Source organism: Procambarus clarkii, chromosome 41 (genome assembly GCF_040958095.1).
Source record: "Procambarus clarkii isolate CNS0578487 chromosome 41, FALCON_Pclarkii_2.0, whole genome shotgun sequence".
Taxonomy (NCBI): domain Eukaryota; kingdom Metazoa; phylum Arthropoda; class Malacostraca; order Decapoda; family Cambaridae; genus Procambarus; species Procambarus clarkii.
This window is the reverse complement of record NC_091190.1, coordinates 18,884,312-18,903,369: the sequence shown is the minus strand read 5'-3', so window position 1 is coordinate 18,903,369 and position 19,058 is coordinate 18,884,312. Positions and strand designations below refer to the sequence as shown.

Genomic DNA, 19,058 nt, shown 5'->3' with positions numbered 1-19,058 from the left:
TTTAGGAATTCCCCTTTGTCAATTTGTTCGATTCCTGTTATTATTTTGTAAGTGGTGATCATATCTCCTCTCTTTCTTGTGTCTTCTGACCTTGGCATATTTAATGCCTCTGGCCTCTCTTCTTAACTACTTGTTTTTCAGTTCTGGAAGCCATTTTTGTAGCATGCCTTTGCATCTTTTTCCAATTTATTGATGTGCTTCTTGAGATATGGGCACCATACAACTGCTGCATATACCATTTTGGTTTCGCAAAAGTCATGAACAGCTTCTTAGTATTTCACCATCCTTGGAATTAAACCACTTCTTAGGTTGGACAGCACAACATATGCTTCTTGCACAATGCCCTCTGTGTGTTCCTCTGGTGACATTCTACTACCCAGAACCACCCCTAGTTCTCTTTGTTATTTGTTCTATTTGAGTTCTTTAATACCTTTCCACATAATTTGTAGGTTGTGTGTGATCTATTTTCTCCTATTCCACAACATGGCATACATGGCATTTATTTACATTGAAATCCATATACCACTTGGGGCTTCAAGCATTTATTTCACCGAGGTGAATTTGAGGGGCGTGTCAATCGTCTTCGTCTCCTATCTTTACTAGTAGCTTAGCATCATCAGCAAACATGTTCATATAATTCTGTATTCCTTCTGGAAGATCGTTTATATAGACGATGAACATTACTGACATAAGAACTGAACCCGGTGGTATTCCACTAGTAATGCTCCTCTAGTCAGATATGTTGCCTCTGATTACCACTCGTCTTTCTGACAGACAATTTTTCAGCAATGTTAGCAGTCTCCCTGTCACTCTTTTTAGCATGTTCCAGTTTCCAAAACAACCTCTTGTGTGGGACTCTGTCAAAAGATGTTTTAGGTCCATATATACACAGTTAACCCAACCATCCCTTTCCTATAAAATATCTGTGGCACTATCAGTAAAACTAAGTAGATTTGTTATACCGGATCTTCCTGTTTGACAACCATATTGTCTGTCTGTTATTAGGTTCCAGGTTTTCTACCCATTTCATTATAAGTATTTTTTTTCTAGTGTTTTGACTACCACGCTTATTAATAATACTGATTTATAATTTAGTGTCTTCTCTGCTACCATTTTTGTAAATTGGAACTATGTTTGCCTTTTTCCAAATGACTGCTAAAATTCTTGTGGACAAAGGATATCAGTTGAAGTGGAATGCTCAACTCAGTTGCACATTCTCTCATTCTCAGTGTGTGTGTGTGTGTGTGTGTATATACAGTATATATATATATATATATACATAGTATATACAGTACTGTATAGTATTCAGATACTGTTGTTCCATTTGTCTGTTACATACAGAGAAAAGATCAATTTTTGGCAGAATGATTAGTTATTTGTTACTCCTTGTCTAACTGAAAAGGTAGTTTTTTGGCTTTAAAACTGGTATTAAAAGAAAAAAATCTGAATTCTGTTAGTCTCTCTTTTAATCAGTGGTAAACCACCTTGAGGTTACCATGAGTTGGTTCCGAGGATCGGTTTCCACCTGGAGTGATTTCTGACCCGGCCTCCTGGTTGACAGATTAGTCAACTTGGTTGTTGGATACTGCTGCATGCAGTTTGATGTAGGAGTCATAGCCCAATTAATCAGGTACTCTTTGACGGTATTTTATCAAGATCCTTCGTGAATGTTGATAGAGGTCGGATAGTTATATTCTATATTTATTTAGATGGAGGATGAAAACTGTTAGACCCCTAATCGCTATAGAATTGTTCCTTAATAGTATCTGTTGTACTCCTACTTTTCAATGGGGTATTTTATGCATTCTGATATGCCTCCTGGTCTTGTAGCCCAACCACTTGGGCTGGATGGTAGAGCGACGATCTCGCTTCAGGCAGGTCGGCGTTCAATCCTTGGCTGTCCAAGTGGTTGGGCACCATTTCTCCCACACCCCCCCATCCCAAATCATTATCGACCCCTTCCAAGTGTGATATAGTCTAATGGCTTGGCACTTTCTCCTGATAACTCATTTCCCGCTTGTTCTTGTAATGAATAAGCTTATTTTGATGCCTACAGTGTAGTCCATACAGTACAGTACAGTACTGCATTACTTTTTGGGTCCTTTTTTGTTACAAAATTAAAGATACATCAGATTCCTACTTTGCCAGTTATTAATTTTGTGCATATTTTGCATTGTTACATGCTGATCACATTTATTGAAAGCTTTTACTAAGTCTTGTGTATATTTCATGTGTGTCTGGCTTGTGGTATCCAGGATGTCATAGTTACTACCTTGATACCTGCAGGTGATGAGTCACAATAATGTGGCTGAAATATGTTGACCAGACCACACTAGAAAGTGAAGGGACGACTATGTTTTTGTCCGTCCTGGACCATTCTCAAGTCCTGGACTTGAGAATGGTCCATGACAGACCGAAACGTCGTCGTCCCTTCATTTTTCGTCCCTTCGTTGAAATCTTTAGAAAGTTTCCTTTTGGAAATATAAAAAAAATCTGCTAGTTATGCCTGTAAAGTTTAGAGGGAAGATGTTGACAAGTCCTGGTTACCAATGTTTATAGAATTGTTTCTAAACATAATCATTGCACCTCTACTTTTCAGTGAGGCTATTTTACCTCACTGAAAAGTCTCCTGATCTCATAAGTGTGCAGTTTTGGGTCCTCTCCCCTCTAATATTTTATAAGTGTAAAATATTATGGGTGTCTCGCCTGTGCTCCAAAGAGTAAACTGTACAGTAATTTAAGAGATCTTATGTAGTCCTAATAATTTAGATGTTTTATTGAATGCATTTATAATAATAATAATAATAATTTTACAAAAAGGTACAATTTTGGATTTGGGCAGAAAAAGTTGTATGTTTTCCATGTCAACAAATTCTCAAGCTTTGAATGGGGCTGTTCATGTGCAGCAATGTTTCATGTTGGCCAGAAGATGTTTATATTGCATGATGCAAGTGCTATTGGTCTATAATTTTTTTTGCTTCAGCTTATTTATGTGAGGTTGTGATTTATTACTTCCCACTTAATACAAAAAAATTAATAAAAAAAATTATTTTAATGTATTTTGCCAATTTCTCCTTGTGGGTCTGAAACCGACTACTGTATACTGATCTATTGTCTATGGTTATCTGAACTTTCTATTATATTTTGATCTAAGAAACGTGCACAGTATTTGTAATCATTCTCTCTGGTATAACGGTATTTGCTACTTTTTCCTTTAGGTGTCATAGATTGAACTGTATCAAACAAGATGATTTAAAGCTCAGTTTGTGAGTGCTTTCTAAGCAGTACTGGATTCGATTTCATATCTAGGAAGCATGTACAGTATTTTGATATACATACTTTACTGTCATAGTGGCCCTTTGTACGAGTTCATCAATGCTGCAAATACTACATTTGCCTCATTGATAAGGCCAGTTATAAAGCCAATTTAGTTTGTTCTGTGTGTTTTGATATCTTACATGTTGGCAGATAGGAATGATGTTAATATCTGTGCCTTCTGTCTGTGTCCTGTTTACCATTTGGCTGAGTTTGGTTATAATGCTTTTGTCATTTCTTACCATTCTTCTCTTTCTCGAGCTAAAAATCTTCCTGGTGGGTAGGGTTGTGGCTGTTTCCATAATGGCTCTATTGGCATTCATTTGGTTTTATTTACTTGGTCCTTGTAATATGGAATGCTGATTGCCCATATTTACACTCACCTCATGCATAATAGTGGCAAGTTTTGAATTTGCTATCATTGTTACTCTTGGTCCTGTCCTTATAACACTCAGTTTTAGCTCTGTACTGGTAACTGTGATTGATTGAAGTTTCTGTGGATTCGTTTTGCTGCTCAATTTCCGTACTTTGTACATTTTCATCTAGCCATTCATGTGTGTTCACATTCCTGGGTGTTGGTTACCTTTTGTTTGTAACTGTGACAAATCTGAGCAGGCAGGTATGACTTTCTCTACCATCTATAAAAGGAAACCATTTTCAGGATTTCTAACATCTTCAGGAAGGTGGAATTGCCCTTGTTACCAGTCTAGTAAAGTGGGTGTTTGGCAATTTCATGTTTTCTTAAGTTATCTGGAAGATTGAGACATTTAGTGCAGACAACTGCAGAACATAATTGTCAATGTAGCTGGGGTAATTAGCAATCTTATTGCATTTATGCAAAGGATGTCTGTAGTCCTAATTGCTTAATAATTGTTACTATTTGAGGTAATTGTTCTGTGATGGTGGTTTAGATAAGTTCTTGCAAGTAGTGGTGCCTGAACCCTCTCTAGGTGTGCTCCAGGTATGGAGATTGCTGCCTCATATGAGGACTATGTAGTTATTAGTTTCTTTTATTTACATTTTACTTCGTATATTTGAAATGTTCATATTTACCTTTGCTAGTGTTACTTTTATAAGATTATAGGACTTGTTTTTATCTGAATATTAGTACCTGTACTTGAGGAGAGTCAATGTACTGTACTGTACTGAAAATGGAAACAGTTGATATGCAGCACGTAAGATACCTTACCCTCACACACGATTGCCCTCACAATACTTTTAAATATTGATTTATTTGATTTATTTGATTTATTTACTTTTAAAGTTTCAATAATGCATGGTGCTTGCTGGGGAGCTTGGTTTGTGGTTTGGTCTAGCAATAAAATAATATGGGACATGTCAACATTTCAGTTGGTGAAGAAATTAATAGTTTGTATTGTGGTCGTTGCCTTTGCTTGGGATTTTCACAGCCTGTTATGGTGTTTTTGTTAACACAAAAGTTAAATGTCACTCATTTATATACAGTATTTTTAAATTTGGTGTGATCCAATTTATGAGGTCTTTAACTGTGTTTCATTATGTGTTTTGTTAATGTACAGCACCAGTTTGATGCCCGAGATATTTACTGGTTTGCATTATGCCACTCTTCATTGAGGTGATGTTTGTAAGCGTTGACCCTCGGTACCAATAATACCTCTACAGTTCTGTGTCCGTATTACATCTACCAGTTGCATACTGTGCTTGTACATATGGTATCATAATCTTAAAAACTAATTAAAAGGGGGGCAGTTTATTTATGCTATTGGAAATTGTTTAAAACTAATTATTATTGAATCTGATGATGCAAGTGAATGCAATGTTACCACCACACCATTGTGGATTGCATCTTATCGTTTTATTTATTTTGTGAATGTTTGATCTTATTTGCTTATTATTTTCAATATGCATGACATCATTTCCTGTGCTGCATTGATTTTAGCCAATTTTACTGAACAATTAATGCAGTCGATCCATAGAGTATTCTTGACTTTTATTATTTTTTGTAATTGCAGGCAACATAGATGCCAGGAAACGACGTGCTGGCTCCCTGGGGTAAGTTCTCAATCACGATTTTCACGTATCGGTTTATTCTGTTCCCTTTGTGCAGCTGTTTTAAGAAATGCAACTTTTTTCACATTTATACAGTAGTAGGGTTTAGTCAATTATTATGCACCCAATACCCATGCTATGGGCAGTGTTGGAGAGGATTAGAGGCACAAAAGAAGATATATATATATATTATATATTATATATATATATATATATATATATATTATATATATATATTATATATATATATATATATATATATATATATTATATATATATATATATATATATATATATATATATATATATATATATATATATATATATATATATATATATATATATATATATATATATATATATGAATGAAAACTCACACCCCAGAAGTGACTCGAACCCATACTCCCAGAAGCATCGCAACTGGTAACTACAGGGCGCCTTAATCCGCTTGACCATCACGGCCGTCAAAAGGAAGTGATAGCCGAGGCTATTTGAGCCACTTCCCCGACGGCAACTCGGATGGTAATCTTGGGCATAGCATTTCACCAAATCACCTCATTCTTTGGGGCACACGTGAGGAACACAAATGCAAACAAGCCTGAATGGTCCCCAGGACTATATGCGAATGAAAACTCACACCCCAGAAGTGACTCGAACCCATACTCCCAGAAGCATCGCAACTGGTAACTACAGGGCGCCTTAATCCGTGTTACAACTGATATGAGTGGGGCTCTATGGGGTACTGGTACTATTAAGGGGTATAGGTAGTTAGAAGACAGGAGTATCAAATATGGGAGAGCTAAAAGGCCCGGCCCCCAAAATAAACTATCCACAGTAGTAATAACTTGCTACAAGACCAAATATGTTCGTCTAAGGGTTGATCACTGCGCTCCCACCTTGGAAGAAGAGATACTCTGTAATTCATGTACTTATTTATTAACCCGTTAACAACCCCCCATATACACTCACACCAATAACAATAATAATAATAACTTTACCACACTATCTTACGTTAAAAGCCTTGGTCCACGTAGGCAGGATACAAGGTTTACACTAATAACAAGCTAGGGTAAAGTACTACTGGATAAGCACTGAAGCTGGATGCAGCTTAGGGTAGTGAAACCACGTGGGACCCTAATACAAAACACAACACTTAGGGGTACCCAAACACTGGCAAAATACTATCCCCAGGTCTCCCCAATCGTTACTACCAGAGTAGGCACACTTACACCATATAATACTTAACTTAAGGGTACAGGAACTTCAGGTAAGGGAAATAAGTAAGAGGAGAAGGAAGGAGAGTAGGGATACAGCCACAGAGTAGGTCTTAACCTCACGCCACCAGCCAAGAGAAGAGCGAGCTCCTCGCGACCACCTGGCCTCCCTCATGTCGTGGTGCCGGAAGGAGCCTAATTGATCGTGCAGCTAAGCACATTAAAGATCTTCCCCTATGCAACGTATTGTTACTTTATGAATGATTAGAAAGTATTAGTAAGCAAAGTTGGTGCCTATGTTATTATTTAATAATCAACCCCCAGCTCAGTCTTTAAATGCTCTTTGAGAAACAATAATAGTCTTACGTCTGGCAGGGAAGATACAAACAATTTCCATTCGAAATGCGCCAACTGTACTACTTAGGAAGTTTAATAGCTCAATTTTGACCTCTGGTTTCCACTGGAGAACCCAGGGTCGTAACACTCCGCTTGACCATCACGGCCGTCAAAAGGAAGTGATAGCCGAGGCTATTTGAGCCACTTCCCCGACGGCAACTCGGATGGTAATCTTGGGCATAGCATTTCACCAAATCACCTCATTCTTTGGGGCACACGTGAGGAACACAAATGCAAACAAGCCTGAATGGTCCCCAGGACTATATGCGAATGAAAACTCACACCCCAGAAGTGACTCGAACCCATACTCCCAGAAGCATCGCAACTGGTAACTACAGGGCGCCTTAATCCGCTTGACCATCACGGCCGTCAAAAGGAAGTGATAGCCGAGGCTATTTGAGCCACTTCCCCGACGGCAACTCGGATGGTAATCTTGGGCATAGCATTTCACCAAATCACCTCATTCTTTGGGGCACACGTGAGGAACACAAATGCAAACAAGCCTGAATGGTCCCCAGGACTATATGCGAATGAAAACTCACACCCCAGAAGTGACTCGAACCCATACTCCCAGAAGCATCGCAACTGGTAACTACAGGGCGCCTTAATCCGCTTGACCATCACGGCCGTCAAAAGGAAGTGATAGCCGAGGCTATTTGAGCCACTTCCCCGACGGCAACTCGGATGGTAATCTTGGGCATAGCATTTCACCAAATCACCTCATTCTTTGGGGCACACGTGAGGAACACAAATGCAAACAAGCCTGAATGGTCCCCAGGACTATATGCGAATGAAAACTCACACCCCAGAAGTGACTCGAACCCATACTCCCAGAAGCATCGCAACTGGTAACTACAGGGCGCCTTAATCCGCTTGACCATCACGGCCGTCAAAAGGAAGTGATAGCCGAGGCTATTTGAGCCACTTCCCCGACGGCAACTCGGATGGTAATCTTGGGCATAGCATTTCACCAAATCACCTCATTCTTTGGGGCACACGTGAGGAACACAAATGCAAACAAGCCTGAATGGTCCCCAGGACTATATGCGAATGAAAACTCACACCCCAGAAGTGACTCGAACCCATACTCCCAGAAGCATCGCAACTGGTAACTACAGGGCGCCTTAATCCGCTTGACCATCACGGCCGTCAAAAGGAAGTGATAGCCGAGGCTATTTGAGCCACTTCCCCGACGGCAACTCGGATGGTAATCTTGGGCATAGCATTTCACCAAATCACCTCATTCTTTGGGGCACACGTGAGGAACACAAATGCAAACAAGCCTGAATGGTCCCCAGGACTATATGCGAATGAAAACTCACACCCCAGAAGTGACTCGAACCCATACTCCCAGAAGCATCGCAACTGGTAACTACAGGGCGCCTTAATCCGCTTGACCATCACGGCCGTCAAAAGGAAGTGATAGCCGAGGCTATTTGAGCCACTTCCCCGACGGCAACTCGGATGGTAATCTTGGGCATAGCATTTCACCAAATCACCTCATTCTTTGGGGCACACGTGAGGAACACAAATGCAAACAAGCCTGAATGGTCCCCAGGACTATATGCGAATGAAAACTCACACCCCAGAAGTGACTCGAACCCATACTCCCAGAAGCATCGCAACTGGTAACTACAGGGCGCCTTAATCCGCTTGACCATCACGGCCGTCAAAAGGAAGTGATAGCCGAGGCTATTTGAGCCACTTCCCCGACGGCAACTCGGATGGTAATCTTGGGCATAGCATTTCACCAAATCACCTCATTCTTTGGGGCACACGTGAGGAACACAAATGCAAACAAGCCTGAATGGTCCCCAGGACTATATGCGAATGAAAACTCACACCCCAGAAGTGACTCGAACCCATACTCCCAGAAGCATCGCAACTGGTAACTACAGGGCGCCTTAATCCGCTTGACCATCACGGCCGTCAAAAGGAAGTGATAGCCGAGGCTATTTGAGCCACTTCCCCGACGGCAACTCGGATGGTAATCTTGGGCATAGCATTTCACCAAATCACCTCATTCTTTGGGGCACACGTGAGGAACACAAATGCAAACAAGCCTGAATGGTCCCCAGGACTATATGCGAATGAAAACTCACACCCCAGAAGTGACTCGAACCCATACTCCCAGAAGCATCGCAACTGGTAACTACAGGGCGCCTTAATCCGCTTGACCATCACGGCCGTCAAAAGGAAGTGATAGCCGAGGCTATTTGAGCCACTTCCCCGACGGCAACTCGGATGGTAATCTTGGGCATAGCATTTCACCAAATCACCTCATTCTTTGGGGCACACGTGAGGAACACAAATGCAAACAAGCCTGAATGGTCCCCAGGACTATATGCGAATGAAAACTCACACCCCAGAAGTGACTCGAACCCATACTCCCAGAAGCATCGCAACTGGTAACTACAGGGCGCCTTAATCCGCTTGACCATCACGGCCGTCAAAAGGAAGTGATAGCCGAGGCTATTTGAGCCACTTCCCCGACGGCAACTCGGATGGTAATCTTGGGCATAGCATTTCACCAAATCACCTCATTCTTTGTTTTCATTCGCATATAGTCCTGGGGACCATTCAGGCTTGTTTGCATTTGTGTTCCTCACGTGTGCCCCAAAGAATGAGGTGATTTGGTGAAATGCTATGCCCAAGATTACCATCCGAGTTGCCGTCGGGGAAGTGGCTCAAATAGCCTCGGCTATCACTTCCTTTTGACGGCCGTGATGGTCAAGCGGATTAAGGCGCCCTGTAGTTACCAGTTGCGATGCTTCTGGGAGTATGGGTTCGAGTCACTTCTGGGGTGTGAGTTTTCATTCGCATATAGTCCTGGGGACCATTCAGGCTTGTTTGCATTTGTGTTCCTCACGTGTGCCCCAAAGAATGAGGTGATTTGGTGAAATGCTATGCCCAAGATTACCATCCGAGTTGCCGTCGGGGAAGTGGCTCAAATAGCCTCGGCTATCACTTCCTTTTGACGGCCGTGATGGTCAAGCGGATTAAGGCGCCCTGTAGTTACCAGTTGCGATGCTTCTGGGAGTATGGGTTCGAGTCACTTCTGGGGTGTGAGTTTTCATTCGCATATAGTCCTGGGGACCATTCAGGCTTGTTTGCATTTGTGTTCCTCACGTGTGCCCCAAAGAATGAGGTGATTTGGTGAAATGCTATGCCCAAGATTACCATCCGAGTTGCCGTCGGGGAAGTGGCTCAAATAGCCTCGGCTATCACTTCCTTTTGACGGCCGTGATGGTCAAGCGGATTAAGGCGCCCTGTAGTTACCAGTTGCGATGCTTCTGGGAGTATGGGTTCGAGTCACTTCTGGGGTGTGAGTTTTCATTCGCATATAGTCCTGGGGACCATTCAGGCTTGTTTGCATTTGTGTTCCTCACGTGTGCCCCAAAGAATGAGGTGATTTGGTGAAATGCTATGCCCAAGATTACCATCCGAGTTGCCGTCGGGGAAGTGGCTCAAATAGCCTCGGCTATCACTTCCTTTTGACGGCCGTGATGGTCAAGCGGATTAAGGCGCCCTGTAGTTACCAGTTGCGATGCTTCTGGGAGTATGGGTTCGAGTCACTTCTGGGGTGTGAGTTTTCATTCGCATATAGTCCTGGGGACCATTCAGGCTTGTTTGCATTTGTGTTCCTCACGTGTGCCCCAAAGAATGAGGTGATTTGGTGAAATGCTATGCCCAAGATTACCATCCGAGTTACCGTCGGGGAAGTGGCTCAAATAGCCTCGGCTATCACTTCCTTTTGACGGCCGTGATGGTCAAGCGGATTAAGGCGCCCTGTAGTTACCAGTTGCGATGCTTCTGTGAGTATGGGTTCGAGTCACTTCTGGGGTGTGAGTTTTCATTCGCATATAGTCCTGGGGACCATTCAGGCTTGTTTGCATTTGTGTTCCTCACGTGTGCCCCAAAGAATGAGGTGATTTGGTGAAATGCTATGCCCAAGATTACCATCCGAGTTGCCGTCGGGGAAGTGGCTCAAATAGCCTCGGCTATCACTTCCTTTTGACGGCCGTGTTGGTCAAGCGGATTAAGGCGCCCTGTAGTTACCAGTTGCGATGCTTCTGGGAGTATGGGTTCGAGTCACTTCTGGGGTGTGAGTTTTTCATTCGCATATAGTCCTGGGGACCATTCAGGCTTGTTTGCATATATATATATATATATAATTTACATTTTTGTAACGCCACAAGCCACTAGCACGCATAGCATTTCAAACAGGTGCTTGATCCTACTTTTTCCCGGAATACGCCTCGCCAAATCGTTTAACAACCAGGTACCCATTCACTGCTGGGTGAACAGAGGCTACAGTTAAGGATTGGTGCCCGGTCAATCCTCAGATAAACTAGTTTCATCTTGTTAAACACACCAATACACCCACCCAGACACCAATGTACCCACCCATACACCAAATACACCCTCCCATACATCAAATACACCCTCCCACACACCAATACCCCATACTCCCACCCAGACACCCACACATTAATCTAACCATCCACACACCCATCCACCCCCCACACCCACCCGTCATTCTGCCCATCCATACAAACATTCGCGCAAGCGCCCATGACACAAGGTTTCCTGATAACAAAGATTTATAACCCCAAGTGTCCCAGCCTTTGTCATAATAAAGACATATAACACTAATAATTGAAATAACTCATCATCCCTGAAAACCTCTTATTATCTTATCTGTTTAAACGAATCATGTGAGCAAACTGAACACAGCCTCACTTGTGCTTACATGAGCTGCGAATTCTACCGCTCTCCGTTTTTGCACCGTTGATCCAAAAGGAGATTATAAGAGAAAAATGATTAGCAATTTGACCACATTTGGCCAATAAGGCCAGAGAATCGTAGACAAAAAAGACGGGTATGCCAGTCGAGTTTTGATGGAAGCAGAGAGTAGTGCAATTTATATTTGAGGCTGCGGGCGGTGGGAGTGCGTCCATAACTTCACCGGCCCAGGAGCCGTGACCACGGACCCTTGGATTGATGATTGATGAAGATTAAGCCACCCAAAAGGTGGCACGGGCATGAATAGCCCGTAAGTGGTGGCCCTTTGGAGCCATTGCCAGTATCAAGAGCTGATACTGGAGATCTGTGGAGGTGCAACTGCACCCTGCGTGACGGGAGATGTCTCCCGTAGGGCACCCGTCATTGCCCTTGGGTAAGGGTGCCAATTGTATAGTGTGTAAGGCCTCAAGTGGCTCATGGTGAGAGAGGTGAGAGGTGGGGGGGGGAGAGGAATGTGGTGGGAGAGAAGTAACCGTCTACTGGAGACAAAAAAAAACTGAGTTATTATTTTATTATTAACATCTTTATTGACAAAATTAATTACAAATTTGCCTAATCTGAGGATTTTAAGTCTTATTAAAGTGAGGATAATGCTGGTATTCACTGCCACGCATGACAGAGGGTCATACATAAGACAATACGTCTAAACTGTAGGCTGAAGCACATATATATCATGGTTACAATCAATGTTTTAATGGTTGTATCATTTTTGTTGTCCTCGTGTCAAAATTATCTTCATTACAAATGAAAGTAATGCATTGAAGAAAATAAGACGTGCCCGGGGGAGGGGGGGGCGATAATGTAAATAATTTGTGAAACTATACTATTATTAAATAGAATTAATCTGAGGAAGAGCGATTGAGATGAGAGTTAATTGGGGTTGGAGCAGACATCCAGGGGGGGGGCTGCTTTATTCCCGCGTACTCTGTTCAGCCTTCTTGTGGTATAAGGTTATAAATATAGAAATGAGGATGTCGTGGGTGGGGGGGGAGGAGATGGCGGGGGAGGAGGGGGGAGCATTGTGATTTCTAGGTAGGGGGAAGGGGGAGGATTGTGATATCTAGGTAGGGGGGAGGATTGTGATATCTAGGTAGGGGGAGGATTGTGATGTCTAGGTAGGGGGAAGGGGGAGGATTGTGATGTCTAGGTAAGGGGAAGGGGAGGATTGTGATATCTAGGTAGGGGGGAGGATTGTGATGTCTAGGTAGGGGGAGGGGGGGAGGAGGATTGTGATGTCTAGGTAGGAGGAGGGAGGGAGGGAGGAGGATTGTGATATCTAGGTAGGGGGAGGGGGGAGGAGGATTGTGATATCTAGGTAAGGGGAGGATTGTGATGTCTAGGTAGGGGGAGGGGGGAGGATTGTGATGTCTAGGTAGGGGGAGGGGAGGAGGATTGTGATGTCTAGGTAGGGGGAGGGGGGAGGAGGATTGTAATGTCTAGGTAAGGGAGAGGTGAGTGAGGGATGCTGTGGTGGGGTGGGGGTGGTGTGTGAGCGGTGGGTGGGGCTGGTGGGTGTAAATTACTAGGCACACCAACCCGTCCTCTCAACTAATAGGTCGTGTTTTTTACGGTATGGTAAATACCGTTTTAAATGCAGCCTATTTAGGTAACGGCTCGCGAATATTCATGTTTTCTATCCACCGGACTCGATAGGTTAGGCGGGTTGCTTGGGTTCGTACGTTTCTAGTTAGGTTAAAAGGTTGGATTAATTTTTATTTATTTGAGTGAATAATAAAGAGAACGGGCTAGTTTTCAGTATAATTACCTAAGTATAGCTACAAGATGAGAGCTACGTTTGTGGTGTCCCGTCTTCCCCTTACTCTTTGTTGTATGGCGGTTTGGGGCCTCCAGCCGCAGCCACATATAAGTTGTTCCAACCGTCTACCACTCTGCAAAAGTAAATCTTTCACCCTGTCCATGGAGGACAGAAGAAAATGTATATATGCTAGTTAGCATTGTAAATGTGTGGCCACGTCTGTGGTAGAAAATAATAATAATAATAAAAACTGCAAAATTGAACTTTGTAATTGAAATTGAAATTGAAATTGAAATAAGTTTATTGAGGTAAAATACACACAAAGGGATGAGGTAGCTCAAGCTATTCTCTCCCCGTTCAGTACAACGTGTTAATATATACATATACACACATCACAAATAAACATATTACCAAACATTCTGAGAGGTAAAAATATACATTTCCTCCCTCACAAGTAGTATGGTATCAGACGTACACACAAATACTTTTATGACCTAGGTATACTGTATAGACAATTTGCAAGACACCTGCAGATAATTCAACAAAATATTACAATCTTGGTGCAAAATTCTTATATCTCTCAAGAATATCATCAACCTTTCCGTTGTGACACATCCAGGCTATTTGTTCAGGAACAGTCCTTATCTCAGTGTTTCTATATACACTAATCAACGGACAATCAAGAATATAATGGGCAAGGGTGTGAGACCTTAACATACCACATAGTTTACACTTCGTGTCATTACCATGAACATCTATCCCATATTCCCAGTAATATTTGTACCCAAGCCTGAGCCGCATGTACACAGAGTCACTCCAAGCATTTCTCCTTTTACCATAAGTGAAATGGGTGTTTTGACTCACATACATGTAGTGTTGCATGGTTTGACTACTCTCATACATTATCTCTCTCCTCTCCACTCCCGCCTGTGCCTGAATATTTCTGATTTTGCAACTTTGTAATTGTTTTCTGTCGTTTTGTTTCCAGAGTTTGAACCTATGTCCTCATGTTCTTGAAATTGCATTTTTTTCATTCTTTATCAATTTTGTAGATTCATGTTATTTTGTACGTAGTGATCATATCATCAGTCTTCTAGCTTTGGTATATTTAGAATCCTCTAGCCTCTCCTCGCAGCTCTTGTGTTTTCAGCTATTATAGAAGTCATATAATTGCATGTCTTTGCACCTTTACCAATTTATTGACGTGCTTCTGGAGTGAGTGAACTTGTGTTGATAACTTAGAAGTGAATGAAAATGTGTTGATAACAATGACAGAACACATATTAATTGCTTATGTGAGCACCATACAAGCGGTGCGTGTTTCAAAGGGGCAAGTGAAGACAAGTAAAGTAGACGAGGTTTATTAGTAGATATGGCAACTACAGGGATCGGAAGTCGCTGCACGAAACGACTAATTGTTGGAAAAGCTGGGGTCCAGGAGCTGAGACGCGATTCTGCATACTTTTGTTAGGTGAGAGTTGTTAGGTGAGAACCCCCACCATCAACCATAATATAGTCAGGCTTTTGTACTTCCCCCCACGAATATACACTTATATGCCAGCACTCCTGTTATAATGGCTGTGATATCTTGTAGTAAATGGGAGGTTACAGCGTATGAAAAGTCTGCACGACTACCTACAGTTACGTCCTGTACGGAGGTAGTAACCCTTGTAGACTTGGGGTCTACACGTTGACTTCCTGCACGGGTGAGAAGTAGATATATCTACATATATCTACATCATCGGCATGGGTGATGGAGGGGATAGAGTGGGGGCAGGGGCTGGTACACTCTGAACATAGACACACCAAACTCTACACGTTGGGGTCTACACGTTGACTTCCTGTACGGGTGAGAAGTAGATATATCTACATATATCTACATCATCGGCATGGGTGATGGAGGGGATAGAGTGGGGGCAGGGGCTGGTACACTCTGAACATAGAGACACCAAACTCAAATCCACAAGGGCCGTGACGAGGATTCGAACCTGCGTCCGGGAGCATCCAAGACACTGCCTTAATCATCAACGTGGATACATCACGTTAGTGTGATTTCTGTGTGTAACACCAAACTCCTCCGCATGTAAAAGACACAAGAAATGTCTTTACCCAGTACTGAAGAGCTGCACTCTAAAAGTGGAGTGAATAACGTTTACCAGACTTTATATTTTTAGAGGAAAAATACCGGGAAGTTTGTCTCTTGTGCCCTGCAAGGGTTGCTTCCAGGTTACGTGGGTTTATGTTATTATTTAGTGTGTTCGCGCGCGTTTCTTGACGAGCGCCGAGGAAGAGCTAGGTTCCTGCCTAAGACATTGGTCGCAAGTACCGTTAGTGTGTTCTATAGTTTCCCCGTGTTGTTTAAGATTCAGCTTCTAGGAACAAAAAGTTCCAAGTAGCACGGGCTATGGTGAGCCCGTAGTAAACTTGCTTGGCACAGGAGCGGGGCTGTAACTTTTTGTATAGTTTCCATGATGTTTTAGATTCAACTAGTCGGAATAAAACGTTCCAAGTTTTTTTGGGGGGAGAGTAAAGAGGATGGAGAGGCATAGGTGAAGGGAAGTATAGAAGTGGGAAATACAGTGAGAGGTATGAAAGCAGGCGGGCTGTCCGCCTTGCTGACACGATGTGTGGGTGTTGGTAGCTAGGCTATAGCACGGGTGGGTCAGTGACCGGAGGTGGGCATGGGTGATGGATGTGTAGTAGTGCCCCAGAGGGGGTGGAGTGGGTCAGTCACCGGAGGTGGGCATGGGTGATGGATGGGTAGTGGTGCCCCAGAGGGGGTGGAGTGGGTCAGTCACCGGAGGTGGGCATGGGTGATGGATGGGTAGTGGTGCCCCAGAGGGGGTGGAGTGGGTCAGTCACCGGAGGTGGGCATGGGTGATGGATGGGTAGTAGTGCCCCAGAGGGGGTGGAGTGGGCCAGTCACCTGAGGTGGGCATGGGTGATGGATGAGTAGTAGTGCCCCAGAGGGGGGAAGTGGGTCAGTCACCCGAGGTGGGCCTCCACTCTCGGCACCTGTCCCCTTAACCAATGGCATATTCTTATCAACTGTATACAGTTAATATTCATAATATAAAGTGAACTTTGTGAAAGATTAAGGAGCCGAGAGGTTTCACGCCAGTAGCTATGACAGATTAGAAGTGTTGGGGTACACAGGATGGCGACTATGGTTCCTAGAGGCCCTTAGGTGGAATACCCATCGAACTGGCGCGAAGTGTGAAATATGAATGGCGCCTCTTGCTATGGCTATAGAAGTACATATACGTGGGCATGGTTCATAGGGGAGAGTCGCTCTTCTCCCTCTCTCCCATACCCCTTCCCGTCCCCCATCCCACACTCCGTCCCTCCCCGTCCCTCCCACAGTCCGGCCGGCTCCATGGTCCGGATGTCATGTACAATGACGGCGATTTTCGCCATGATGTATCGCCGGCTAACTTGCAGCAGCACTTTGCCTGCATATAAATATATCTATATTTTAAATATATCTACGTAGAGTAAAACTTGAAACACTCTGGATATAAATGGGAGAAGTTTAGATTCAGGAAAGATCTAGGCAAATACATTTTGGAAACGGGGTTGTTATGGAGCATAAATAGACGTGGGGTCGTTAGATTGTTTCGAGTGTAGGTCTTACACACACGTGTGTGTGTGTGTGTGTGTGTGTGTGTGTGTGTAGGAAAATATATATTCGTTGATTGATTGACAGTTGAGAGGCGGGCCGAAAGAGCCAGAGCTCAAACCCCGCAAGCATAACTAGGGGAATACAACTAGATAAATACATTGACCGGGTTGACCTATCTGGGTGGTTACAGCTTCCAGCCGGCCTGGAATTTCAGTTAGGAATTTCATAGGCTCCTCTTGTCGGGTTGATGCGATTAATTTTACTTACTTAACCTTGTGGCCCATTTAGCTCCCTCCTGTTCCTTTTTTTTACCATTTATTCTCTCTGTTTCTCCCTCATTTTTCACTCTTTCTTTCGTGTGTGTGTCTCTCCCCTACTGCCTATTGGTGTGAGCCTCTTGCAAGCTTGCACTCGGTAGTGCGCTATCTTGGCGCTATCTTGGCGCTATCTTCGCGCCATCTGCGATATGAAATGACTTGTCTAGCTGTGCCAGTCGCTTACTCGTCTCGATCCTTATCGACCCTCCTGCTCTATTGTCTTGTTGGTATTTCCCCACCACGGCATTTATTCCTGTTTTTTTTTAAACGTTTTTGTTGTTAGGGAATCATTTTTGTTTTTATTTGTGAATTTGTGTTTTGGTTTGATCTGTGTGTATGTTTGGTCTCGAAGTTTGCTTCATCTGTAATCATTTCCCGAGGGACACACACAGCACCGCTGCTGTGCCAGGTATGTCCACTACGGGCTCACCATAGCCTGTGTTACTTGCCCCGCTCCTGTGCCAGGTAAGTCCACTACGGGCTCACCATAGCCTGTGTTACTTGCACCGCTCCTGTGCCAGGTAAGTTACGGACTCACCATAGCCCGTAAAGGGAGCCGGTCGGCCGAGCGGACAGCACGCTGGACTTATGATCCTGTGGTCCTGGGTTCGATCCCAGGCGCCGGCGAGAAACAATGGGCAGAGTTTCTTTCACTCTATGCCTCTGTTACCTAGCAGTAAAATAGGTACCTGGGTGTTAGCTGTCACGGGCTGCTTCCTGGGGGTGGAGGCCTGGTCGAGGACCGGGCCGCGGGGACACTAAAGTCCCGAAATTATCTCCAAGATAACCTCAAGATAGCCCGTGCTACTTGGAACTTGTTCCAAGTAGCTTAATCTATGACAACAACAACAACATTTCCTGGGGTTGAAACATTGAGGGTTTTTGTATATGAATGAAAAACATGACTTGTTAATGGTCCAGGACGGACCGAAACGTCGTCGTTTCTCCACTTTCCGATGTGGAGTTTGGTCATCGTATCTTCAGCCACGTTATCATAATTGTGTGCAATGAGAAACACTTAATATATGACTTAACAGCTTGCGTTCCAACCTTTCTTAAACAGCTCACTTCCCATGTTCGTAGCGAACCTCTCTCTCCCAGCCTACAATTAATATAACAAATCCACAGGAGCCTAAAAATATACTTTATCCACGCGAGTAAACGCCTAACCTACCTTTTCTTATACACAAAATCTATAACTTAATATTCAGTTATATTTAAGAAAATTGTTTTTTTGTACAGAAAATACAGTAAATATATATTTAATACTACAAAATATTAAATATTGAGGAACGCCCGTTTTGGGACAGCTGTAGTTTGGAACGAGCCAAAGCCGAGGGCAGCGGAGATGTTACATTGCTTACTCTACCTCTACCTCTCATTCGGTTCATCCTACAATCCCTACCTCTCGCAGTCTCACGGGAGACATCTCCTGTCACGCAGGGTGCAGTCGCACCTCCATAGATCTCCAGTATCAGCTCTTGATACTGGTAATGGCTCAAAAGGGCCACCACCACTTACGGGCTATTCATGCCCGTGCCACCTTTTAGGTGGCTTAATCTTTATCAATCAATCAATCTCGCAGTCTAATTATGTTATCATGT

General features: G+C 43.4%; 1 protein-coding gene across 8 annotated transcripts in view; it reads left to right on the top strand.

Moving 5' to 3' along the window:
• Positions 1 to 19,058, top strand: part of LOC123761089 (Aryl hydrocarbon receptor nuclear translocator homolog tgo) — a 304,903-nt gene that overhangs the window by 13,950 nt on the left and 271,895 nt on the right. For all 8 annotated transcript variants that reach the window (XM_069339441.1, XM_069339444.1, XM_069339440.1 and 5 more), the window contains one exon: positions 5,307 to 5,346. In XM_069339441.1, the coding sequence (XP_069195542.1) occupies positions 5,307 to 5,346 (40 nt within the window). The remainder of the gene's footprint in view (positions 1 to 5,306; positions 5,347 to 19,058) is intronic.